The sequence below is a fragment of the Pezoporus flaviventris genome, unplaced genomic scaffold, assembly GCF_033815535.1.
Source record: "Pezoporus flaviventris isolate CSIRO_AGI_PZ_B2104156 unplaced genomic scaffold, CSIRO_AGI_Pfla_v1 ptg000015l, whole genome shotgun sequence".
NCBI classification, from domain to species: domain Eukaryota; kingdom Metazoa; phylum Chordata; class Aves; order Psittaciformes; family Psittacidae; genus Pezoporus; species Pezoporus flaviventris.
The window spans coordinates 35,995,444-36,021,695 of NW_026892563.1; the positions used below are offsets into that span (position 1 = coordinate 35,995,444).

The 26,252-nt window shown below is 45.7% G+C and overlaps 1 protein-coding gene across 4 annotated transcripts in view; it reads right to left on the reverse strand.

Annotated features, from left to right (window-relative positions):
• The window catches only part of LSAMP (limbic system associated membrane protein), a 983,104-nt gene that overhangs the window by 144,064 nt on the left and 812,788 nt on the right, over window positions 1-26,252 (reverse strand). For all 4 annotated transcript variants that reach the window (XM_061454023.1, XM_061454026.1, XM_061454022.1 and 1 more), the window contains one exon: window positions 10,514-10,746. In XM_061454023.1, the coding sequence (XP_061310007.1) occupies window positions 10,514-10,746 (233 nt within the window). The remainder of the gene's footprint in view (window positions 1-10,513; window positions 10,747-26,252) is intronic.

Consider the following 26,252-nt stretch of genomic DNA (forward strand, 5'->3'; position numbering starts at 1 on the left):
CACTGCAGCTTCAGAGTCCCTTCCTCACACATCCAAAGGGAGTTCCTCCTTACCTTATTAAAGGCAAATGGCTTTTCTTATACTGCTGACAGAGAAGACTCAGAAAGGAATAAAGAAGATAATAGGCTGCCAGAGGCCCAATTTATGCACCCCAAAATTAATGAGTCATTCCAATTAAATTATTTGCCCTAAATTAAAACTTATCACCAAAATCCAATTCTCATTTCATTAAAGAGGACCTCCTTAGTTATCAGTTTTTTTTTCTTCCACAGATTTCTTTTCTTTTAGAGGTAACCTTCATGGAATGGGAAACAAAAATGCAGTTGCATTTGTTTGAGGAGCCCAAATGTCTTCTTTTTTAAGACCTGCTCCTCATTCCTATATGTGTCCACATAATAAATTAAGATGTTAGGCCAGGCAGAGCCTTGGGCAACATGGTCTAGTGTAAGGCATCCCTACCCATGGCAGGGGGTTGGAGCTTGATGATCTTAAGGTCCTTTCCAACCCCAACCATTCTATGATTTTATGTTCCCAGAAGATTCTCTGGAAGACCAGGGAAGTACAAGAGCATGCCATCAAGTAGAGGATGTAAGAGGAATCTGACACATGAAGAAGGAGGGAACTGTAAAAGTAGTATTGCCCAAGCCTCACCAGTCTTTTGATATCAGAACCGAGAAAGCTTGCAACTCATTTCTGGGGAGCTTCAAAGGGCTTTCAGCAAAAGACAGGCAAACAAAAGATGGCACTCCCAATGTGTCTGAAAAACAAACCAACCTTTTCATTGTACTCTCAGACCTTCACACTCCACTATTACTTCTCACACAGGGCTTGGTTCCTCCTACCACAGGTCTGCCTGCTGATACCCTGTGCTGCCGATGAGAGCAGCCATGTACTCTCACTCCCTTAGCCAGCCTTTGTCTCTTTCCAGGAACAACCTTCCTCCTCTTTGCTGTTGAAGATTAACACTTTTAAACCTAATATTTGTTTTTTTTAAAAGGCATTTTCAAAAGCTGCAGTTGGGTTTTGAGCAAGTGCTCCTTGTCTGAATACTCTGTAAATGGAAGCCATATGTCGAAGTATCTGCTTCTTTTTGTCTATTTTGTTGTGTGCGCATTTGGCAAGTTATTTTTTTCCCCTTAACTATCACATTTCAGGCTTTATTAAACCAAGCTGCTATTCTGTTATTTTGGAGGGATTTCTTTTTTCTCTTTCCCAAGCAACCAACTACTGACATTTCAGCATCTCTACAGCAAATGTGACATTAAGTCATTATTTTTTCCGACTGTTTCTTCACTTTCTGGTGAGAAAGGAGCTGCTACTGGGATAGCAATTCCAGTGTTTCTAAAGATAAAAAGAAGAGCTGGAGCTCTGAAAAAGCCATCAAAATCCACACCCTGAAAACCTATTACTTAATGCAATTTATCATTTGTTGTTTTTTTGTGGAAAGCAGCTGGAGGTTCAGTCTATAAGGCATAGCATGCATATACACCAGAAAGGCAGACTATGGATCCATTCAGGAGTGATGAGGGCCAGCAACTGGATAGAGACAAATCGTAGGGACACACGGTTACCGCAGGGGTCAATATGCACCATGCAGACACAGGATGCACAGCACAGAGCCCATGCATACCTGCCTTTCTCCAGTCTTCAAATCCTCAACTCACTTGTAAAAAGACAAGTCTCATTTTAGAAATACTATCTCCTCTTTCCATTTCCTGACATGCCAGTTTCTTTCTTTCTGTAATTAATTGCTGTAAAATAGCAAAATGGAAAGCTCTTAAAGTAGGAAATAAATTTGCTTCTTTCTACAAGTCTTGATGTTGTTTTTGAGCTGCTGGCTCAATTTAGATTTATTTTAAAATCTGTTTCTAGCCAATTCCAATTTCAGTTGAAATCTTGGCTCCAATGAAGCAAAATTCCCTTTAATTTCAGTGGAATCAAGATTCTGATCCAGGTTCTCATCCATTAACACACAGCTACGATGAGTGTAGACAGTAACACAGCAGCCAAAAACACAGAACATGAGCTGATGGACCCCAGGAATCTGGAATTTCATCCCATATGGAGTTTTGAGCATGGCAGATTAGCAGTATCGACTCCACTGGCACCAGTGAAATAAGAAAAAACAGACAAAAGGAACATGCTGTTCCATGGATGCTGGAATTAGCAAGGCTTGGTTTACTGCAGCTACGTGTCCCAGGTCCTGGGGCCTCATACCTTAGAAAACCTTGTAAGCTCTTCACCAGTTTTAGTCAAGGCGACACCCGCTAGCTGACATGCATGTGGCTCCAAACCAACCTGCAACCATACAGCCTTTTATACATCCCATTGGAAAGGGGTGCACAAAGAGACTGGGCTTCACTAGTGAGAACATGAGGGACAGGAGCTCTTACTGGGGCAAGGTCATGGCAGGTATGAGGGGTGCTGGAGTGAACTGAGCAAAGCAGTGCCAAGCAGAAGGGCAGCCAAACATCATAACCATACACACAAACCCATACACACTTTGTTTCCTTAGGAAGCTAAGCTACTCCCAGTATCTCTTAAGGTCTGGGTATAATAAAAGCTCAAGCGAGTGAACTAAACCCGGCTAACCTCAGCCTGGCAGTATTTCCTTCTAATGAAAAGGAGAAAATAAAATGGACAGTAAAGATAGGGAAAAGGTTGATCTGAGACAGAGAAATGTGGAGCATGATTAACCTCAGCTTTCATCCGTACTGCGAAGAAAAAGACAAGCTGATCCTAAAGTTTCTAGTGGAGACCAGCTATAAATCTTTTCTCATTATTTTGGGTTAGAAATCCAAAGCTTTAGATAAGATTTAAAAAAAAAAAAAAACCCACCACATTTTTTCTCATTTTCAAGGTACTCAGCAGCTAAAGGCCTGCTATGGACAATGAGTAAGATCATTATTCCTGTATATCCTAGTGCTTTTCTGCAAAGTGATCTCAAGAGGTGGTAGCAAAAAAATTGTTCCTCATTTACAAGACACTGGACATATCTGAAAGGGGCCTACAAGGGTGATGGAGAGGGACTTTTCATCAGGGACTGTAACAATAGGACAAGGAGTGATGGGTTCAAACTAAACCAAGGGAAGTTCAGGTTAGTCACAAGGAAGAAGTTCTTTACTGTGAGGGTGGTGAGGCACTGGAATGGGTTGCCCAAGGAAGTTGTGAATGCTCCATCCCTAGCAGTGTTCAAGGCCAGGTTGGACAGAGCCTTGGGTGACATGGTTTAGTGCGAGGTGTCCCTGCCCATGGCAGGGCGTTTGGAACTGGGTGATCTTAAGGTCCTTTCCAAACCAAACCTTTCTATGGTTCTAAGGAGAGAGCAAGCAACGAGAACCAATGACTTAAGTTGTCCAAGGGGCTATACCCTGTTGTAGGCAAATTGGGTCAAATCTCAAGGCTTGAAACAGGTCAAGGCAATTCTGTTGTGCTACCATGGCCACTGCTTTTTCAACAGTGGGAGCAGGAACGCACTTGGCTTTATAACAAATGGCTGTTTGCACTCTCTCAAGGGTCAGCAGACTGGTGGTGGGGCTAGGTTCTTGCTGTGTTTGGAGCTGAGAGGAGTATATTGTCCCCACTCCACTGTCTTACAGTCCAGGCTAAGACCTGGGACAGTCAACTGAGACAATCACAGTGAGAAATAACAAGGCAAACCCTTTTGCAGCACTGGCCTGAATCTGGATCACACAAAATCAGCTGATGCCACTCTAAAGAGACACTCGAGCTAAGCTGATTTATATCACTATGGAGTTGGGTTATCAAATCAGGATCCTTCCTCCTAGCCATAGAAAAGCATTCTGTGTATTTTATGTGCTACTTCTTTCTCCAAAATGAGTAAGCGTTTTTTGAAGTATTCTGTTTTTGTCTCCTGCCTTGCACCTGCAATGCAAGCACCAAAATATTTCCAGAAAAACCTCCTGATTTATGCACTAAGTGCTGAGATCCAACCTATATAACAGAGCCAAACCCTATGCTGCGTAGTAATATCCCAGCCATGCCTGAAGATAGGAAAACAGGAGAGGCATGAGGACACTACGGGGAGGCCATAAAAATACTAGATGGGGAGTGTCAGGAAGTTCCTTGGAAACACCAGGTGCAGTTTCCTGCAATTTATGACTTTGGGCAAAACAAACTAGTTCAGAAAACCTAGAAAGACTGTCACCAATACTACTGTGTGCTGGAAATCCTGGAATTATTTTGCTAATCGGAAACCACAGTCCATGGTAACAGCAGAAGGGGGGTAGGAAGATCTACCATGCTTCAGTTCCCTAGGATGATTCCCTGCTCTCTCAGCTTGTTTTCTCCATCAAACTGATCTGCTGTCACTTCCTTCTGAGCATGCTGGTCCTGTTTCTCCTGGTCCCCATAGTAATCTTGATTTATCTCCTTCTTCCAATCTTTTCTTCTCCCTCACCGCTCCCAGTAAAATGATCTCTTTTCTTCCTCCAAGCAAATTCATACTCCCATGTTATCTCATTATTCTTCGCAACAGCATGGCAAGTTCAGTGTCATTTTCCCACTGGGGCTATGTCCTGAAAAAGACAAAGAGGTCTGTGCTCGGTCTTACCTACTGCAGACTCCATGGAATTCAAAGCACTACAGAGTTAGCACTCAGAAAGATTCCTTCAAGTTCTGGGCTCTGTGCCGACAAAGCAGGGAAGCAAACAGCATCTAACTCCCACATCCTTATTATCTGGCTCAGCAAAGGAAAAACAGCTTCAGCTCTCTTCAAACCGCTCTGCTTGCAGTGCTGGCTGAAGAGGTGGAAGGCCAGGAATGCTAGGGGAAGAAGGACTCACACCACAGCTCTGCTGAGCTCATAATCAGCACATCTCTGGTATCCCAGCAACCTGCTACAAGCACTAACAGCCCCCAACCCTGTATTCTGGTAGGGAATAAACTCCAGTGGAGATTACAGAAAGGGGTCTGGAAAGACTAAAAGGATGCATAGCACCATATGCACTGCTCACCTTGGCCTTCCCATTACAGCCAATGGAGGGACACTGACATTGTGTCTGATGAGCTCTGAATTACTGCTTCGGCCTGAGCTGGGCTGTGTGTTAGAACAGCCTGCTTCTCCTCACTAATGACAAAGGGTGACCCACTCCAGTGGTAACACCTACATTTGGTTGGATGAACCCCACTCTGGCTGATTGGCTCGGGTCCCAGGCTGGTGCCCAGCAGAAGTTACCCCCACCTGATATGTGACTTCATGCTCCTATAAAACACGCTCATGTTCCCTGCTGCAGTTCTGCTCAGAAAGCCTTTTCGCAGTCATAATCTTTCCCCATCTCTGTCTTCAGCAATGAGGCCAAAGAGCTGAGCGGATGGTGGTAAATCCCTTCCTTCCCCAGCCCTAGACCCAGCTCTTATAAGGGGCTCACTGACAGAGCAGTGCTTACACAGGGGAAGCCAGGCTGGCTTCAGCTGCCTTCCTGGGTAAAAAAATTCTCTCTGCAGTGCTTTACCAGTCACAAGCTCAAAGTCCTTTAATTTCAGGGGATGGGTCTGAGAGGGGGCACAGCTAATCTACCACATAGAGTTACTAATAAATCTTCTATGGTTAAATCCCAGCAACAACAAATACATCTTTATACCACTTCGAAACAATGCATGGTCAGTCTGAACCTTTGCAAGCAAGGAGCTCTACAAAGACAATTCATACCGGAGAAAGGCTACACCCTGTGGTTCTTTTCATACACGAATACCTATCAGTTTGAAAGAAAACTGTAGGATTTGGCCTTTAGCTGCTATACATTTGACTTGGAGTTTGTGATTAGGGCTGGGCAGTAAGCAAGAATTCCTCTTTGTGAAAATTTGCTGCTGACGGTTCCAAATTTGATTTCATTTTGCCAAAATCACAAAGCCCTTTTGATTTTTGTTTCTTGTCATGAAATAAACATTAAAGCAAGGGAGAGCCCACATCTTTGAACAGCCAATAACTGGTAATCACAAGAAATGTTAGCGAGCCTGCAGGATTCCCAGGGTCTAAGCACAAACGCAAACCTGAGCTCTTCATACCTCAGCTGAATGCTCTATCATTTAGATAGGCAGTGGCAATGCTGTACCTTTTACTCTTCCCGATTTTGACTAGAAAAAGCACCTCAGACCTATAAAACCTTCCCTATTAAATTTTAATCAAAGCCAAAACCAGTGAAATGCTTTAGTTTCACTGAAAAGTTCCCAACCATTTCCATTCACAATGCTGCCTTGCTGTAAAGGCTCTGGCCTGCAAATACAGCAACCATCTGCTTGCTCCTAGTTGAAAGAGTTATTCCTTTAGCCTGACTTGGACAGGCCTAAGACTTTATTGCAGAAACCTTTTAAACCCAATGCCTGCTAAAATCACTGTGCTTTTTGTGGCTGTGACCCTGATGAGATAAATAAGGGGGTTGGAACTAAATGATCTTAAGGTCCTTCTCAACCCCAAGCATTCTGTGATTCTATGACAATAGGGATTTCTCCACTGATATTTAATACCTGAGAAGGGCTTGAAGATATAGCTCTAAAAGAATAACCCAAGGTAATGCTGGGAAAGGGGCAGCCACCACATCCTCATTATAACTGATCCTCCCGGAACAAGTCACTCAACATACTGGAATGAGCAATTAAACATCTCATTTATAAGGATAATAATACAGTAAAAGAAAAAATTAGCAATGTACTTTGGTAAGCACATATGATGTCATCCCAGCTTCATTCCCTTTTTTTTTTTGTAGGATATCTGACATAAAAGATAATGCAGGAGCAGTATGTATGAAGATGTGATATATTTCGACTTCAGAAGATCCAACAGTCTCTTGAATAAGCTAACAGAATATGGAGGATGTTAAACCACCATCAAGACACTTCAAACAGCTCTAATCACCAGACTGCTATCCACCAGGGACGGAGGTTTTAGTGGGTTGCTACCGCAGTCCACTTTTGTGACTTGATCTCTTCAATACCTTAACACCTTCATAATGGAATGGAAAGAAGGCACCTGACTTTTATCGATGACACCAAGCTGGGGGCACGTGCAAGTTCTTTGGAGACCAGGATCTCCAATGGTCTCCATGGAGAAACCAACCAGATGGCATCCAACTACAGTGAACACGAAGTGCTATGCTAAGGAAGATGGGGGGAAACAACTAATGCCTAAATACAGGAGCGGGGAATGAGCTACAGACTGTGCTGCAAACCAGTAAGAGAGGCTTAGAAAACAGCAGAGAGAATGAATAAGCAAAAGCAATGAGGCACTCATAAAAAAAAAGGTTAAATCTCATCTCATTCTGGGGTTAGGTAAGTGAAGTATGATACACAAAACACACCTGGTACTTTTATCTGCACAACTTAATCCTAAACTGGAACTCTTGCTTTGGTTTGGACAGTACACTTAAGGAAACATGTAGACAAACCAGACATTAATGAAATACACATGACATAAGGGTTGGAAAATATGACTTGCGAGAAGCAGTGAGACTGTTAAGATGGACTACAGAGGTCTGCAACACAGGGATTAATGGGCTTCTAGCAGATAAAAGGTAGTTTGGAGTAAAAGGAGAAATTACCACCACGTGTCTTTGAAGGACCAGAAATAATTGGCAGCAAAATCAATTTGGATCATAAAAGCTTTCCAAGTCAAAGAGAGTATAATAATGGCCATGTACTGGTTGTGCAGGCACAGGGTGTCTTCAAAGAATACATGTTAGGGGCAGCTACTGTGTAGCTGATCTTGTCTGACTGCATGGAGAATGGCCAGACTACCTCTTATGGGTCCTTCCAGCTCTTCGCTACTCTGATCAGATGCCAACAGAAATATCCAGGGTAGTAAACAGAAAGATTCACTAATAGCCATTACAAAGCAGCACAAAATGCTTTTTGAGTGAGGTGGTGACTGAAAGCTGTCTCTCCATGCATTCACCCCAGTGCAGAGAGCGTAATACAAGCATCTGGTAGCAACTGAGCTGGGCAGAGACAGATGCTTCCAATCCGATCTACCCTGCAAGCAGTGGGTTGGAAAGACAGAAGAGATGGCCATGGGATGCCTACTTCTACCAGGGGAGTTGGCTTTAACTTTAAAAAGGAGGAAAGACTTAAGAGGAAGACTTTTTTTGCCGTTGTTTCACTACCCCTCTTCTAGACCTCTGCAATATGTTTCAGCTGAGAGTAGAAATACATACTTAAGAGAGGAAAGGAGCAGACTGAGTAAGCTGTCTATGCAGAGATGGGTGCTGGCTGACAAGATAGAATTGGCTCTTCCCTTGAAAATATAGAAGGACATGGGCACACACATTAGAGAGGTGATGGCCCTCTTTCTGAGACATGCTGCTGCGGCTCTGACCAGCAGTGTTCATTGAGCAGAGCTCACCCCAGGGAAAGCTGATTTTCTGAAGGGAGGAAAAGACCTGCTCCTAGAATGCAACTTCATTAGCCTGCAGTGATTGCAGGATACACCAAAGCCCATCTATTTCAGCTGGCACTGTGAACATGGAAGTGGTCTTCTCTGATTAAAAGGGCTCTGGCATCACTTTAGTACCTTCCTACCTGTTTGTTAGTCTCTTCTATAGTTATTCCATTGTTTCTAGGGGTAATAGGGGCTGGGTTTTCACACTGGCTGTACAGATAAAGGGAGTTCAACTGGGGGAGATTAAGGCCTTGCCTTTGGCACACAGTGCAGTGGAGAGCAGAAATACCTGTGACAGCGCTAACTGAGAAGAACAGGAAGCCCCCTATTGCTGCCAGGGCATGAGCAGCTACCATTGCAAGATCTTTCACTAACAAATCCAGGCATCACCAATGTGTGCAAGGCTAGCAAGGAGCCTCTGACCTTGCTTTGGTCTCCCTGGGCTTCTCTGTTCATAGAGAATCATTGACCATCATTCCAGGAATCCTCCTGCCAGATTACCAGGCACACCGGTTGACCACCCTGTTATTTAATCTTTTCAGGAGCTGCATTTTCTTTTTCTTCCTTTACTTTTACATTTGGGATGCCCAGAGCTTCACATAGCCAATGATTTTAAATGTATGAACACAAAAAGAAGTAAATAAAATACATTGAATAAATACAACTAAAAAGCTTAAACTCAATATCCAAACTCCTTTCATTTTTACTAGCGGCAGGCTATTTTTCAGGCAGACAACCTCCAAATCTGAGAATAATAATAATCAATATGAGAAAATAATAGTCAGAGAGGAAAACAGATTATTTTCTAACAGATACTATTCTGTAACAAATTAGTTTTATTAGTTCAGGTTATTTTAAAGCATGGTTTTGAAATGATGAGTATAACTCTTCCAAATGGAAAAGGATTTTGTAGTTATATTCTGCTTGGGTGTTTTTGCTTTTGTTTGTTTTTGTTTTTTTTTTTTACCAGATTAAATTTAATTTTGGGAAAATCAAAGCTCTGAGTTTCACCTAATTACAGGGTTACAGGACCTGGGGTTTTAAAAGGAAGCACGATATTGCAATGGGTTTGTTCTTAAATCTGTGGTGGGCGCTAGAAAAAAGATTATCCACAGGTACCTTGTTTACAGGTACCTAGAGTTTAGGTGTGCCAAAACCTGTATTTTCTCATCCTCAGAAAGGTGGCGGTCTTTCAGAGCTGGATACCCACATGTTTAGGTGAAAGCTAAGCCACAGAACTCAATTTTCCTGCTTAGGCCCATGTCTAATAGGCACAAATGGAATTAATAATACATGTGCATGGCTGTAAAATTCATTTGTACCTATGTTTTTCTTGGCAGGTAAATGGAAATGGAGTGCTGTCAGATTTTACCAGCAATAAAACACCTACAGCCAGTTAGCTATGCAGCAAGGCAGGGTACACCTCCAGGGCTGGTGACTGCATTGCATGCTCCAGCACTCAGCCAAGCCAGGAGAGCTGCTATGCACACTGCTGGGGGAGGATTTTGTGCAAGAAAACTAAGCAGGAGCTTTCTGTCTCACTAAACTCACATGTTAAGCATCACCTCTGACCATATATCCAGACTTCACCTTGAAGAGAAACACTCTGTATGCTACTTAGCCCCCAGCTTGCCAAGTGATACCAGCAAGAGTCCCTTCATGCATGCATTTATATCCAGAGAGATTCAAACTGTTGGGGGACGTAAAACTCTGCAGCCTTTGGGGTTACTAGACAAAGCAGAAGAAACAACAAACTCCTGCCTGAATGATAATGTAGAAGCTGAATATATCTGTAATATGTATCAAACACATTCATACACAACTGTCTATCTAAGCTGCTCTATAAATATTTTAGATAAATAGGCAGATAGACAGAATAGTGTGGAGATTAAAAGCAAAACAAACCAAAACTGAGTAAATTCACTCATTTGGTATTCTGGTCTGGACAGGATGGAACAAACAAACTCCATAATGCCCTTACCAGTATTGGTGATCTCCTTAGTGTGTTTACTCTGTTATACCATGAAATGATACTGACTTTGGGGTTTCTCTAAGATAGGTACAGATCCCTCCACCCACTGTGTCTTGCTCTTTGCTTCTCTTCTCAGGCGTGTTGCTTACCTTGCACGATCAAGTAAACCTGGGAAGTCTTGGGGTGATGCTGTGTCTGCACTGAACACGTATAGGACCCCTCATCGTAGACATCCACTTTCTGGATCCGCAGGCTGTATTCCAGGGGGTTTCTCTTCTCCAGCTCTACTCGAGGGTCCAGAGACCACTTGTCCTCTCCAGCAAAAATGATGCCGGAACGATTTAACCAGGCCACCTTGGAGCTTCTATCTTCTACATAACACCTGCAGAGGATGAGAAAGATGAGGGGGAGATTAACAAACCTCTCCATCATCTCCATTCTGTCTTTTCCATTCACTGCTTTGCTCAGAAACTCCACAGTACACTCTTGCCTTGCCAGAGAACCACATCTCCTCACTATTGCTGCCTCACGGTCATGTATTTCACAGTGGTTTTTGGAAGGGTTTCAGAAACATTTGGTCCATGGGATCTGTAGCCTACACCTGCACCACTATAGGACTATAAGGCTATAAGAGATCCTGGTCACTACATCCCTTCTAACCCTGCCAATGGGAAAGGTCAGAAGGAGTTCTTCCCATGCTTCTCCTTCACCTTCAAGTACACAAGAGTGTTATTTCCCAGACCCCTGCCAGTCTGGTGGGCAAAGATTCAGGGCTGTGTCAGCTAAGGGCACAGCCACTCCATCCCTCAGTTTCAGCAGCACAAGCAGAAGGCGCTCTAGTGTATGTCCCCTCTCCATCCCCTTAGCATGAAACAGCTTTGTTGAAAGGAGATTCACTCCTCCAACACCACCCTCCTAACACACACACAGTCTTGTCAACGCACATCTGCCCGCTTGTGCAGGCAAGTACAGATTTCAGGGTGCAAACGAGAGGCTTCAGGGGTGTCACTGCCATCCCTCTGACACATGCAGCATGTCCTGGCAACATCCCAGTTGAGACAGGAGAGGAGGAATGACAGCAAGGGGCAGCAGGCAGAGGAGAAGCAGCAGGACCAGCAACTGCCATAGCCTTGATTGCCAACCGCTACAAGGCAGAGGGTAGACTAACCCAGTTGGAGCTGCATGACAAGCGTTTTGTTCCTTATCAGAAGGTGCTGTGAAGACAAATGCATTTTGGGCCAAGGCACCTGCTCTGTACCACTTTCCACTTCCAGAAGGTGGTTTGCACAGAAGAGATGAGGAGATGCTGATGAGAGATCTAAGGCTGAAGAAGACATGGGGGCATCATTCTTCTTTCAGCCTGTCAGCCACACCTATCAGGGCCAGGCTCAGACAGCCTGGGAGGGTTTGCCCTGCAGCAGCACACACCGTGTTTGCTCTGCGGATAAAGAGGGAAGCTTAGCCTCCAGAGCTGTTGCTCCTTCACCTCTCAGAGCTCTCCCCACAGCCTACCAGCATCCAAATAACCCAGCACCTTTCCCCATAGCTAATCATGCATGCGGTGTGCTTGCAAGAGCAAAGAGAGAGGATAAAGATAGTTGCTTCAAGATAAGAGAAGTATTTGACAGTAGGCTTTCATACAGCTTCTTAGCACAGGTCAGACATTTTCCAAGTTCCTCTATTTGAATGCATTTCATTCATGCTGTGCTGCAGCTGCCATCCCTTGCGACATGACCCTACCATTACAGCCAGCAGCTCTCACCCCTTCCCTTTAGCATGCCCATGGATGATCTCCTAGCTCTTCTGGGGTTACCTGGGGGCAGGAGGAAGGCCAGGCTGTGTGCACATCAATGGGAAGCATGCCATATTGCTGAGCAAGCTGGAAGCAGCTCTGATACAACAAACATTTGCTTTACAGAGCAGTCCAAAAGGCCCCAGTCAGCACTGGCACCATCCAACCAAGGAAGGTCAGAGCCCACCTTCCTGGCCAGGCAGGCACCTGCCCTAAGATAAGCTCTCAGCTGTGATCTATGTTGTTTTAAAAAGCTGTGCTTTGGCAGGGCACTACTTCTACATGTAGAAACCAGCACCGCTGTGACACGGTTGGACAGAGCATTGGGTGACATGGTTTAGTGTGAGGTGTCCCTGCCCTTGGCAGGGGGTTGGAACTGAATGAACTTAAGGTCCTTTCCAACCCAAACCATTCTATGATTCTATGGCAGTGCTCTGGTTCAGTTGGGCACCCCAGGCTGTAATCACCAGTGATAGCAGGTAGAAGCAAGGACCCAGGGAGAACACTGAACCCCAGACCTGGGAGCAGGGGCCCTGTAGGAGCACCCAGAGTGTCTCCAGAGCCAGCTGCCTTAGGGTCACCAGTCTTCTTGCACACACATTTTAGAGTAGAGTCAGAATTGGGGGTTAAATCTTTTCCGAAGGTGTTCAGAGCCCCTTCCTGGATTGTGAGAGCTCCACGGGGGTGGCCATGAGCAGCTAAGCAGATTAGCAACTAAAGTTCCTGAATCACCTCTGAAAATCCCCCAGCACACCAAAGCATCGCACCAGCCCTGACAGGATGCTTTCCAGACCTACACTGCAGTGCTACGCGATACAGGGCAACACACTGTGGCTCTGCCTTGCACCTAGTCAGTAAAAGCCTCTGCTTGGAGGGAGCAAAGATGACCCTGCAATGTCAGGAACAGCTCAGTGGTGCAGCTGCAGCAAAGCCTCCTCCTCTGTCTCCTGATGGGACACTCACCCAGGGACCTTCCCTCCTCTTTGCTGAAAACATGTCATGACCTGTCCTACACCTGCTGAGGTCAGCCTAATGAAGATGGTCAAGAGCTACAGTCAGACAACCTTGCAAGGAAAATGGGAAGGGTAAGTAAAATGGATTTGAGCTGCTCTGTTCAGCATACCTGTTCCTCTCAAGCTGTCAGGGAAAATCAACATACAAGCGTGGAAATTCCAAGTACTGGCATGCTCCGAACATGAATCCATGTGGATGATCATAGAATCATAGAATCCACTAGACTGGAAAAGACCTTTGAGATCAAGTCCAACCTTTACACCAGGATGGCCAAGTTCATCACTAAACAATGTCCCTAAGGGCCTCATGTACTTGGTTTGTGAACACTTCCATCACTGCCCCAGACAGCCTGTTCCAATGCCTGACCACCCTTCCGAGAAGAAATTGTCCCTAATATCCAACATAAACCTCCCCTGGCACAGCTTGAAGTTGTTACCTCTTGCCCTATCACTTGTTACTGGGGAGAAGAGACTGATCCCACCTCCTGGCTCCATCCCCCTTTCAGGTAGTTGTAGAGAGTGATAATATCCCCCCTTGAGCCTTCTCCTCTCCAGATGATGCATCTCAGTATGTCTACCTGCACACACGCACCCTCTTAGTCTGCCAAAGATGCCACCCAGCTGTATGGATCACACTTTAATAAGGATTTATGGTGATGATTTTCACAGTGTAATAAGTGCTAATTCAATACTAATAGAATATTAAATGGCACGTTAACTGACATTCTAACTGCAATGCAATAGGAGCATGGCATCAGCAAGATATCAAATGACTCTTATGTTCACTAATAATCAATAATCAAGTTCACAGAGACACTTTTCATTAGGCTTATTGAAAGCATGAGTACCAGCACCAGTGAACGCTAATAAACAATTTGCGATCCATCCATTTTGCTTTTCCTTAGGGGTTCAGGTTTAATTTCTTGACATCTCTGATGCAGCTAACAAGAGGACCAGCTAGTGGTGATGGTCATGACTTGCATGATCACTGCAGGGACTTGGTAATTATTGATCTTAGCACCAATTCAAACCACAGAAGGAACTTGCCATCCTGCCCCTTTAGCCCTCCTTGGTACCCGGGTTTTTTTAGTGATGGCACCATATTTAGCTGTTACGGATGGGTTTCCAGTTCTCCCACAATGGCTAACAACACATGACAACCACCCAGGACAGGATGGTTGGAAACTGGATGTGGAGAAAGGAACCTGGGCCATCCCCACATGCCTACCCCAGCCTCAGTTTCCACACTTGCAAATCAGATGATGGGGCTGCAGGAGGGAGAGAAGAGGAGGGGGTGATACTTTTGCTGCAGGAGAACACGTTACGACTTTTAGCAGGAACCAACACTTCAAATGGGCATCAGTCAGCAATTGTATTGCGCATCACTTGTGTTTGCTGGATTTTTTTTCTTTTCCCTTACTCTTTTTGTTGTTTCCCTTTTCATTATTAGTATTAGTAGTATCATTAGTATTAACAGTATTAGTATTATAACTTATTTTAATTATTAAACTGTTCTTATTTCAATCCACAGGTTTTACCTTTTTCCCCGATTCTCCTCCCCATCCTACTGTAGGGGGAATGTGAGTGAGTGGTACTTAGTTGCCAGCTGGGGTTAAACCACGACACTCTCTAACAAGCAGTGCTGGGGCAAAGCAGCACTCGTGCAAGCCTGCCTTCACAGACTCTGAGATAAACTCCATCTGGGTAAGGAAGATGTATTTTTTCCCTCTTCTTGAAAGCATTTGGCTTTATTCCTATTGATAGGTGGGAAAGCAAGAGAAGAAAAGGAGAGGGAGGCTCAGCCATCCACAGCTCACCTGATGAGCACCAAGGCTGGAGCTCTCACCACCCGCTCTGCCTCACGTGGTTCTTGACTCCTAGCTCCAGGGACTCCTGCTTCTCCTCCCATCAAGGCATCACCACACTGTGCATTGATTTCCTAGCATGTTGCTGTAACACTCCTCGCAGTTGATGTTGTGTCTGTCACTCCAGCAGCTCTCGGCCCTAAGCTTTCCACCCCCCTTCCCTCTAGGGAACAGATGGGCACGATGCTGAGAGGCGGCATTTGGTTGGAAAGCCCCACTACAGGCTCCGCAGGCTGGAAGCCCCACTGCCAGGGTGGGAGATGCAAGAGGTGAGGAGGAGGATATAGGAGAGCTTGGGCTCACCAGCGTGCTTCCTCTCCTGCCCCAGAGAAATCAGCACAACAGCTACGACCCTAGGCTATGGAGATAGAGTGAGGGTATATTATTGCCTTCAAGGGGGTCTTTTCAGGGTAAGTTTAATGGTGTCTGGAAGGCGTGGATGATATTTAGAGCCTGAAGTGATGAAGAGGCAGGAAGGAAGCCCTCGTAAAGTTGCTGTTTAAATGATTACTTTAACATGGCAGGGATTTTACAGCATTATCAATGATGCATTGGGTCACCTTGAACCTGGGATAATTGTTTTGGGCTTTTTAAGTGGTGTTGTCATTCCAAATAAGTATTTTTGTTTACAGCAGACCCAATCCCACCATTCTCTGCCAGAGCCCCACTACTGAGAAGAAGTCACCTCCTAGGATAATGAAATACTTAACCAGCAAGCTATCGCTCTTACCTCAGATAGGGGAAAAATCAACAGGTAGTGTGGTTTTGGACTGCATTTTCTACCCTCTTTCTCCAAAGCACGTTGTGGCAACAGCTCTGTCATAATTCCCACACTCCTCTTTAATCATCTCTTCACCATTAATGCTTTGATTGTGTCTTCTGTAAGACAATCTCTGTGCAGCAGGCCAAAACTTGGTGCTGCACATGCGGTGAAGCACCCGAAACTCACCCCATTGCACTCGCCAAGGGAAACGACCCCTTTTCACCAGAGGATATCACAGCCCGCCCTGGATCAGATCTCCTGCCTTCCCCTCAGCTCTGTGATGAGCCTGCTCTAATCTTCTCACTTCACACAGTCGCAGGATCCAGCTAACAACTTCCCCTGCTGCCCTCTACCCCCAGCAGCAAAGTGGCAAGAGGGAAAAGAGAGAGGGATCAAACACAGCTTGTTTGGCACAAAGCAACATCAGCTCCCGGCTGCCAGCTCTGAATGTGCAAGACAAATCCTCTGTTGTGTTGCAAAGTATGATCCTGGAAAGCTAATGTGGTGGTTAAGCACAGTAACAGCAGTCTCGTGAGGAAAGCTCAAGAGCAAATCACGCTCACGCTGTTTGGTCTTGTCTTCTTATGCTGTTCAACCCTTCCCTGCATGGCAAGCAAGGACTTGAACACTGGTCAACCGGGGGGGATGGACAGTAAGACCCCAGCCCTACTGCTGTGCCCCAGCACGGACATGGGCAGAAAGGTCTAGGGGCAGACCATGGGCATGCCAGCCCTGACCCACTGAGGCAGGGTGCTCAAGGGACAAGTCCAGCCAGACCCCGCAATGACACTGCAGTGCTGGACCCTGCCAGCACATCAAGAGCAATGCAGCACTGTTGCTGCAGAAGCCAGCTCCCTGTCCCTGGTGTACAGTCCCCACCAGAGCACATAGGAGCACACACTCTGGAGGACTGGTGTAGGAGCTGTTGGCTCCCACTGCTCTGGATCAGGCTCTCCTCAGTAGGAGATGCTACAGAAGACAGTCATAGCTGAAAATACCTACATCTCTGCAAAGGCGAGGGCCCTCTAAGTGCATGGCAGTGGGATACTGCATCAACCAAGCATCTGAAACCTCCTTTCAGCCAAGCACCAAAAGCTTCATTTTACCGAATTTGAATGCACACAGGTGTGAGGTATTGCTCAAATTCCTCCTTCTTCTCCCTCTTGCCACTGCTTCTCTCTTTCCCCAGCCTAGTCCAGCTGCTGCTCCTCTCCTGATGCGCCACAACCCACAGCAGGGTCACTGTTTGAGAGTGAATACTGTGCCAAAGCAAGATGGATTTCCAAAATGTGGCATAAATAACTCCTGAGCCATTACTGCCAGTATGATAACATGGGCCCTCAGAGGGGTTTAGAAACTACTGCTTAAAGCCAGTTATGCACTGGAAAATGGCTCGAGGGGGAAACTGTCCATGCTTTCTTTCAGCCATATGATGCTGTGACCTTGGTCATTACACCTGTCTGCAGGTGTGTCTGCACTCAGGGGCTATTCCTACTTAAGCCTAGTGTGTTTGGCATAGGTACCTCCCCTTGCTTCATATGGAAGGCTGTTCAAAGTCTTCCTGCTCTGCTGACTAGAAACCTAAGTCTAGAGTTATTCATGGCTGGTTTATATCCATTCCCTCTCATACTAGCACCATCCTTTAGCTTAAATAGCTCTCCTCTCTCCCCGGTGCTTATCTTCCAGCATGTTCACAGAGAGCAATCATATTCCCTCTCAGCCTTCATCTTGCTGGGCTCTACAAGCCAAACTCTCCTAGTTTCTTCTTGTGCGAAAGACTCTCCATTGTCCTAAACATCCCTGTAGCCCTCCTCAGCGCCTGCTCCAGTGTGAATTCCTCTTTTGTGACCAGAATTCATACCCAGCTTCTGGATGAGGACTCCCCAGTGCCTTGTACAGAGATGTTCCTATCTCACTCTCTCTCCCATCACCTCTTTTTAATGAAAGCAAAAGAGAATGGCAACTGGTGAATATGACTGTCAGTGCAGAACTGCTCATCTGCTGTGAGCATCCTTGTCTCTCAGTCCATGTGATACAGATGGAAAATGAAACCCAAGGAAATACACACAAAAAAGCCAACCAAAAAAGACAGCTAGCTGCATGGGCTCTCACTTGCAAACATGCAGCTGGCCTTAAAAGGGTTGTATTTCTGTTAAAATGACTATTTAAGAGTATAGGTTTGTAGAGAAAAAAAAACACCAGAAATTGAGCAATTATAGTAATTGTAATGCCAGTACTTTCCTCCAGGGAGATGGAACCATATAACGGGGTGGATGTAACTACATGAGAATAAAACTTCTACTGGCATGTTTTATTGCTCTTTCCATCTGCTGGGGATCAGAATACCTGCATCAACAACTTCAGTTCATGTCCATTCCAGCAGAGGTACCTTCTTAAAAATACTAGTGTGGGCTGCTATGAGCAAAGTTAACTCCATTCCAGCCAGATCCCAGCACAGATTAAAACTTAAACAGGAAAAGCCTCAGACTATATCCCACCAAACCTAGGAAAAATCCTCTGTTTTCTTACAGCATAGCCAGGAAACCCTTAATGGCTCTCTGCCCACTCCGGGGCACGTATCTGGAGTCTCTTCAGCTACAGGACTCCTGCCAGAAGAGACTTGCTCCCCACGTGTGTGCAGGGAGGCTGAACTGCTCTTTGGCTGATGCTTGCACAAGTGCCAAGTGCTCTGACAGCTTGCATCAGGGTCTTGCACTGAGATCAGTCAGGAGGTTGAGAATGCTGAGGAGACCCTGAGCTCCCTCTTTCCCTTCTGGGTTAGCTGAGGACTCCTCAGTGTCCCTTTTCAGTCCAGCCAGAAACCTGGCCCTGATCTTGATCCAGCATGATGAGGCGATGCTCATCAGCTGTGATCACACAGCCTTAGTGAAATGTCCAACCAGGAACATATGCCTCATTCTGCTGTCTGCAGCTCCCTGTAGCATCACGGGGCTCGTGTAGCATCAAAAGGGGAAAAAAAGGAATAGCAGAGATGATACACGAAGGCAGTGGGGAACATTGCCAGATGATCTGCCCTTTGGTTGCATTGCACTTACACTAAAGACTCTGTTTTTTGCCATCGCTAAGACATGGGCTGACATTTAAAAAGTACCTGCAGTCACTTAGGAACTGAAATTCACTGAAAGACAATGATAATTAGTCACTTATGCGAACTGAATATTAGTTTTTATGCCAAAGTTGTAAAAGGACCCGAGATCAAACAGCTACTGATGAGTCTCTGCACCATTAGGACTTTTTCTGGTTGGGGGATACACCAAGAATAAGAATGGGAGTACTAATAAGGCACCCACAGAGACTATCAACCCCTTTATTTTCCTTCACAAACTTCAGTACTGGAAATCACCTCTTTCTTCTACCTGAACCTCCAGTACCCCATAGGTAACTTTGATGTGGTCACCAGGAGGTAACTCCAGGAAGGCGACTTCCCAATTTTTCCCGTGTATTTCTCTAAAAAGAAGTGTGTTTCAGAGATGCTATCTCCTCCTCTGGCAGGAGGAGAGGGAAGGTTTGGCTGGGAAGTCCACGTGCCTCTGTATCTGGTAATTATCCAGCCGCAGAGGCAATGTGAAACGTTCTGTGCTGTCGTGGAGAATGACAGCACCTGGAGCTCCAGCACCCAGATAAAAAGCGGAGAGACAATCGGGCAGATGGGGAAAGGCAGTGCTACATCATGGGGTGGCAAGGCTGGGAGAGAAAGAAGGAGGGGGAGAGGCAAAAGCTGCCGAGAAACATCAAGGCAGCTACTGGAGAATGAGATAATGCCACAGATTAGTAATGCAAAGGGCAGTGCTGAAAGAGTGGGGCAATGAGAAAGAACCGGAGTGAGGGCAGGTGAGGAGAGAGTGGGTGCAGAAGAGGGACATCGCAAACACGAGAGAGAGCTTCAAAGTGGTTTGTGTGCTCTCGGGTCCCTTCCTCCCACCCCAGTCACAAGCTAAAAATGCAGGAGGTATCACCAGAAGCTGTCACAGAGTAAGGGAGAAATTTGCAAATCAACCCATTGCAGCTGAAGATATACCTGGCATTGCAAACAGCTTGTGGGTTCCAGTGGTTTGCTTGGGGAAGGGAACTACAGAACTTAAGACCAAAATAACTATAACTGGAACTTTGGGGCACCACCTCATGTATTTTGTAATTGGAGAGATGAGAGGGAGGTTCCCCAACTCTCCCCCTCACAATCACATATGCAGAGGCACATGTAAGCCTGAAAAACGGTCCCTGTGATTGATGCTGTGGCGCCATGGCCCAGTTCCAAAAAGCAAGGTGCCATACATGCCAACTCATGCAGCAGTGTGACAGCATCAGCGTGTGCTCTCGGGGCTGCTGCGAATGAGAAGCATGTCCACAGGACTGCAGAAGGCTTCGATGGGTGAGGAAGAGCTGACTGCCATGTGGTCCAAAACCATGCACCACCTCTGGGAAGGTTTCTGACATGGGAAAATACAGCCAAACAGATTAGGACCAAAGGCTTGTCAGGGACTGATGCTGGTCACCAGCCTTAATGCTTGCTGGGGTAGTGAACAAGGTATCAGCAGTGACCAAGAGGTCTGCAGTGGCAGCACCTCTCCATGGAGAGGAGCAAATAAGTGCCCAGATATCCACACCTGAATGTCTGGGGAAAGAAATGGGACTGGTAGCAGCAGTGAATGGTATTACAAGGTCAGAGCACTGGGCCATACAGTCCAGTAACCACCCTCCCATCATTAGTGACAGATGTTTCAAAGGATAGTGGAACACCTCCTGAAAGGACAATATAAATCACCATCTACATAATTTCATGATCCTTTCCAGCCATAAAAGTCTATTAATCCAGCCCCAAGCAAATCACAGAATCACAGAACAGTTTGGGTTGGAAGGGACATTAAAGACCATCCCAGTTCCAACCCCTCTGCCACAGTCAGGGGCACCTTCTGCTAGACCAGGTTGCTCCAAGCCCTGTCCAACTTGGTTTTGAACACTGCCAGGGATGGGACAGCCACAGCTTCTCCTGACAACTTCTTCCAGTGCCTCACCACCCTCCCAGTAAAGAACTACTTTCTCATATCTAATCTAAATCTACTGTTTGTGTAATCTGGCTTCCTCTCTGAATGACAGTTTGCATTCCACCTTGTACGTTTGTACTCTGCCTTTCTTATCCCCCAGGCATTTCTCAAACCTCTGCCCCTTTTTCCATTTTTTAAAACTCATTAACATCCTCATCCTGATGATCCTTTCTGGCTGAGAATTTTGTCAGTTAACCATTAATTGGCACACAAATGAAAGAATATCAGATTAAAGTGTTATGTGAAACTAGCAGGTGTCTCCTGTGTTTTGTACTATATGAAATAGTTCCTTTAATAGCGGAGAAGCACGCTACTCGACACAGGAATATACTTTCTATTTTGTGGACCCCAATGTCCATTTCATCTCATACTTCCCCAAAAGGGAAAACAGAATAGCACATCTGAAGCATTAGCCTTTGTCCTGGGGGCAGTGGGAGAGAAAGACCCACACCAAGGAACTCTTTGGAGAAGCAAATCAGAGCGGGAATGGGAGCAACAACAGTGAAAATAAAGACTTCAATTTCCCTTCTTTTCTGATCTCATGAGAGTATCAGAGGTGGCTCAAATAAGTTATCATCTTCTCTTCCAGGCGTTTCCCTTGGGCTGCTAGCAGTAGAAGGGTGGCGTTTTGGGACGAATGAGAAAGCGAGCCCATCCTGCCTGCTCACTCCCTGCTGCTGCATTTCAACAAAGGACACCTCCTTGATGTGCAAACACTCTGGAGTTATTATTTACAGCTGACCTTTTCCTTCTCTAGCTCCCGCTGCTGCAGCGCGGCTGGTGGAGTCAGGGCTTGTAGAGATTGTGGAGACGATGTTTAGCAAAACCACGTTGGCTTCCTTGCCTGTGCCAGAGCTGTCATCGGTGCCACTGTGGATTGAGCTCCACCCGTGCAAGCAATGGTGGGAAATAGGAAATAAAAAGCCTAACGTAGACAAAGCCTTTGTGGAGCTTAACCCCTCTTCCCCTTTTCCATCTCTCTCCCACTTGAAAGCAGAGAACAGCTTCTGAGCAAGACACACACTTTCATTTCCATATCTAAAGCCAGTCCTGAAATACCATCGCAAAATAATGCTCTGAGCGAGGAGACCACAAAGCAGATTCGCTTTGAGAGATTCTGCTGCTTTCCTTTTTGAATTCCACCAAAAAAACAACTGCCACCAAACACTGAGTGCACCTGGACTGGTGCAGTCAATCCAAGGCACCTTGGTACCAGAACGATATGGGGAATTGGAGGGAATTCAGAGGCAAGCAACAGCAAAATCCATCAAGGGCTGGAAAGGGATCAGCATCTAAAGAAAGCTTAAAAACATTAAATATGTATAACTTGACTAAGAGAAGACTTAAAAGGGACATGTTGACAAGCTATACCTCTTTGAAAGCTGAAAGCACCGAGGGAAGAGAGGAATTATTTAGCAAGATGCCTAGGGGTCTAGAAAGGAGTAATGGGTCAGAAAAAGAAGAGAACTAAGTCTGTTTGGACCTGAGGAAAAACTTCTTGTCATTTACAAGTGGTAATCTTGTGAAGAGTCTCCTAAGGAAAACAAGGAAGCCCCTATTGTTTCAGACTTTTACAACAAAGTTAGGCTGAGCATCAGATGATGTGTGGGGAGCAGCTTCACAGTGGATGCTGAGAGACCAAACTACAGTGACCTGGTCTTACTGATTTTCCCCCGACCTGTCAGAGCTCAGCAATACGTCAGGAGCAAACAACTCCTCTCCCAAGTTTCTTTCAGATGAAGCAATATTTTTTACTGTTTTCACTTCACATGCAGCTAAATGGTTCCTGGCAAGACCTCAGACCTCCGTATACTGTACTGGAGTTAACTGGCACAGGTACTGTTTTGTTTTCATAAACAGGATCTGTTAGAAGTCATCCATGGCCAGGTTAAAAACTACTGATACAAAGACTAGAGGTGTTACTATTTCCAAAAGCCACTGGCATCTTGTTGTAGTCGTCCCAAATACCCTGGGAGTAAAGCTGTCAGGCGCTTAGAAGTCACAAGTGAAACTGTGCTTAGCATGGAAATTAAGATTTGTCAAACTGCTTTTGGGTCTACCAGCTCCCAAACTAACATACAAACCCCACATTTTCATAGCAGCACTTGGCACTGTGAGCTCCTTTACCAATATAGCCCCTTCTCTTGCTGCCTAAAATTACATACTTATGAAAATCTGTCCAACGGGTGTTTTACAATCATAGAACAAAGTGTTGCAAACTTCAGACTCGCATGTTGTATTTATGTTGCGCATTGAAGAACTCCTTTAAGTGGAAACCACAGCAAAGCTGTGACAGCTAGGCAGATGCTCAGTCCACTCTCTTTCCTTTATTTGCTGCTTTGCTAATTTGTGCCTCTCCCTAATGCTTCACTCTTGTCCACCATCAGGCCTTGCAAAAGGAGGCATCCGAAAAAGACTTGCAGGGGAGCTAAAGAGAAGTTGCTGGGAGGGACAACTCCCAAGAGCTTTGATCTGAGCTCACCTTTATTCCCACATCCACAATATGCCTTACAGAGGATGACATATTTATGAATAAATAAATATCAGAGGAGAGGGGTAAGAGTGGAAAAAAGGAAATGTCAAGATATATTTGATGGGAGTTTCCACTGTTAGCATGAAAGGCAGGAGCTGGCTTAAAACCTTATGATTGGAAACAATGGGAAGAATGTATGATTCCTTGAGAAAGGGGGAAGGAACAATTCCCACACCTAGGTCTCCTTGCCATCAAACTAATCACAGTATCACCTTATGTTGCCTTTCCTCCAAGACCTTTGCAGGACTTGGTCTTGCAAGGCAGCGCATGTTGAACAGCAAGCAGTAGTTTTGTCAGAGTCTAAGTGCTGTGGAACTGGAGCTCTTGTGCTTTGTGGAGGAGTATTCTAATGCCTGTCTGGCACATATGGGGAGACATTGGAGAAGGAAAGGATGCAACAAAAATGCAAAGTCAGACAACAGAATTATTTTATAGCTGGAAACAAAACCTGATAGACCTGACCTATCTCATACGAAACTTTACTTGGCGTGCATTGGTTGCGTGAGGGTAGGGAGAGGAGGGCAGCGATGACTGCAAAACAGCCTTCACAAACCCGGATGCTACCTCCAGGCATACCTATCTCAGCGCTACAGTGAGAGATCACGCTTGTCTTTCTCACTAATTGGGATCTGCCCAGGGACACGCAAACAGAGCACACAGAACTTGCTGAACCACAAGCTCCTCCTCCCCGCAGTTTGAAGGCAACCGTCTTGGGTCACTTGGCTCTGTGCTCTGGAGCCTGAACTCCAGCCCAGCTACTGATGGCAGCACAAGCACAACCACAGGGGATGCTCTGACTGCTTCTGCACCTTCTGACCTGCAGTCTTCTGCCATTGGCAAAACAAGATGTGCAAATTGGCTGGAACACAGAACCCATTTCATTTCTTAGCAAAAACAATGATGCTTACTCCAACTGGAAGCATTTACCCAGGGATATCTTATCTGGATTCACTGACATCCCTGCCTCTTCTCCCAGGAGCCTGCTGTGAAACGAAACCTCTCCCCTGTGCACAGCTTATCCGCAGCACGGATGAACCATTTCCCCACAGAATTCCCTTCTGTACAACTGGTAGGTTAGTTTCTGACATGGCTGGGTCAAAGGCTGCTCACGTGGGCCTTGGCTGAAGCTGGATTCCTATTTCTGACTTGCTTTAAATAACTTCCAGAAGTCCAGTACTGAACAGAGAGATGCCAAACTGCGGCTTCAGCTGGTATAAATCAAGGGCCAAGAAGGCGCCACTAAGTAAATGGGGAAGCCTGGATTTACACTAGATGAGGATCAGCCCTGCTTCCTTACACCAGGCTCTAAATGAATTCATTAAATACAGCACTTCAGTCTGCTCAGCTAAAAGCAGCTCCAGCTGGCAGGAGGTTTCGGATCCAGGGAATGTTTAAAAGATGAGGATTTGTAGCCTGCTCTTAGTTTACACTTGGCTAGAGGTAGGCTCTCATCAGCCGTGCAGGGCAGGACACATCATGCCCACCTGATGGGTGGCTGTGCATCCTCAGCCTCTGTGCACAGCATGACATTTACACAGGACCTCACAGCCTTGGGGTGACAATCTACGCTTAAATTCTCCAGTGAAGGTGCTCAATTTAGACAGCAGCAGGACAGCAGAAGAGAGGTCCTGCAGTTCCTCCACCAGGCTGATAGGCTTAGTTTTGTGGGGTTTTTATCCATTCTATCAGAATTGCACTTGGGGTGGAGGTGGGGGACTGCACTGACCTTCAATCTGGTGCAGGGTAAAGCACCAGCACTGGGGCAGGGAGAGCGGTTAGAGATTTGTGAGACACGAGTGAAATGTTAGTTAATTTTGACATTAAACCCTAAATGGGAGGATGTTAAAGTTATTCTTAGCTGATGAAAAAAGAAGCTGTGCTGTGATCATCTGGCCTGCTCTCATGCATTGTACAGATCTCGTGATTCCTGCAGTTTAATCCCTTATCTGCTCACTAAAACAGATGGTGTTGCAGGCTCTTTGCAGGCTCTGACAAATATGACTGCACTGGGAATGCTGTTCATATATCCACGCTTGCCGTACAACCCTCAGGACGACATACACTGGCTTGAGATGAAAGTTCACATCCAAAACAGAATCTGCATAAAGGAATAGATCCTATTCTCTTTCAGCATCGCTGCTGAGGTCTCTAATATGCACGGTCACACACAAAATATCTTCCTAGAGACACATATAAAAGTAAAAACAATGGGACACTCCAACTCCTCCATCCTGAGCTCCCAGTCAAGCCCTTTGGCCAGGACCAGGGTGCACGTTGTTTTTCCTTAAGGAACAGATCTGCCTGCTGAACAGCAATGATACCTCCAATACGCTGGAAAATGGACCTGACACCAACTCTTCTCTGACTTTACACTTATTGTTCCTTCCACAGGCTGGGAAAAGAGGGTCAGTATTGGCCAGCCACTGAGAGGAATGGAAAGCACCCAAAATTGCGCATTCACACTAGACTATTACAGATCTTCTCTCCATGATGCTACTGTGTGTATGTGAGAATGAGACCAGACAGTACTCAGAAAGACAAGTGAGGTTAACCGAGCTGCATGCATTGCTCCCACTAGAACAGTATAAAATGGTGATAAACCACAACTGGAACCACTCTGCAGTAAGTATCTGGCCAGAGGTGAAGCATGAGGTTACAGCAGCAGCTCCACTCCCCTGTCCCCCTCCGCCTTATGGATCCTTGGTAATAAACCTCCCTTCAGCCTTTCCTGTCTTAAACCCAAACTGCTGGGATTCAGGGAAGATAAAGATTTCAACCACATTTCAAAGAGCCTTCACAAGAACTAAAAGCCCCTGTTGGCATAAAAGGAGACATGTAACGGGCTTTCTCTGTCCCTGA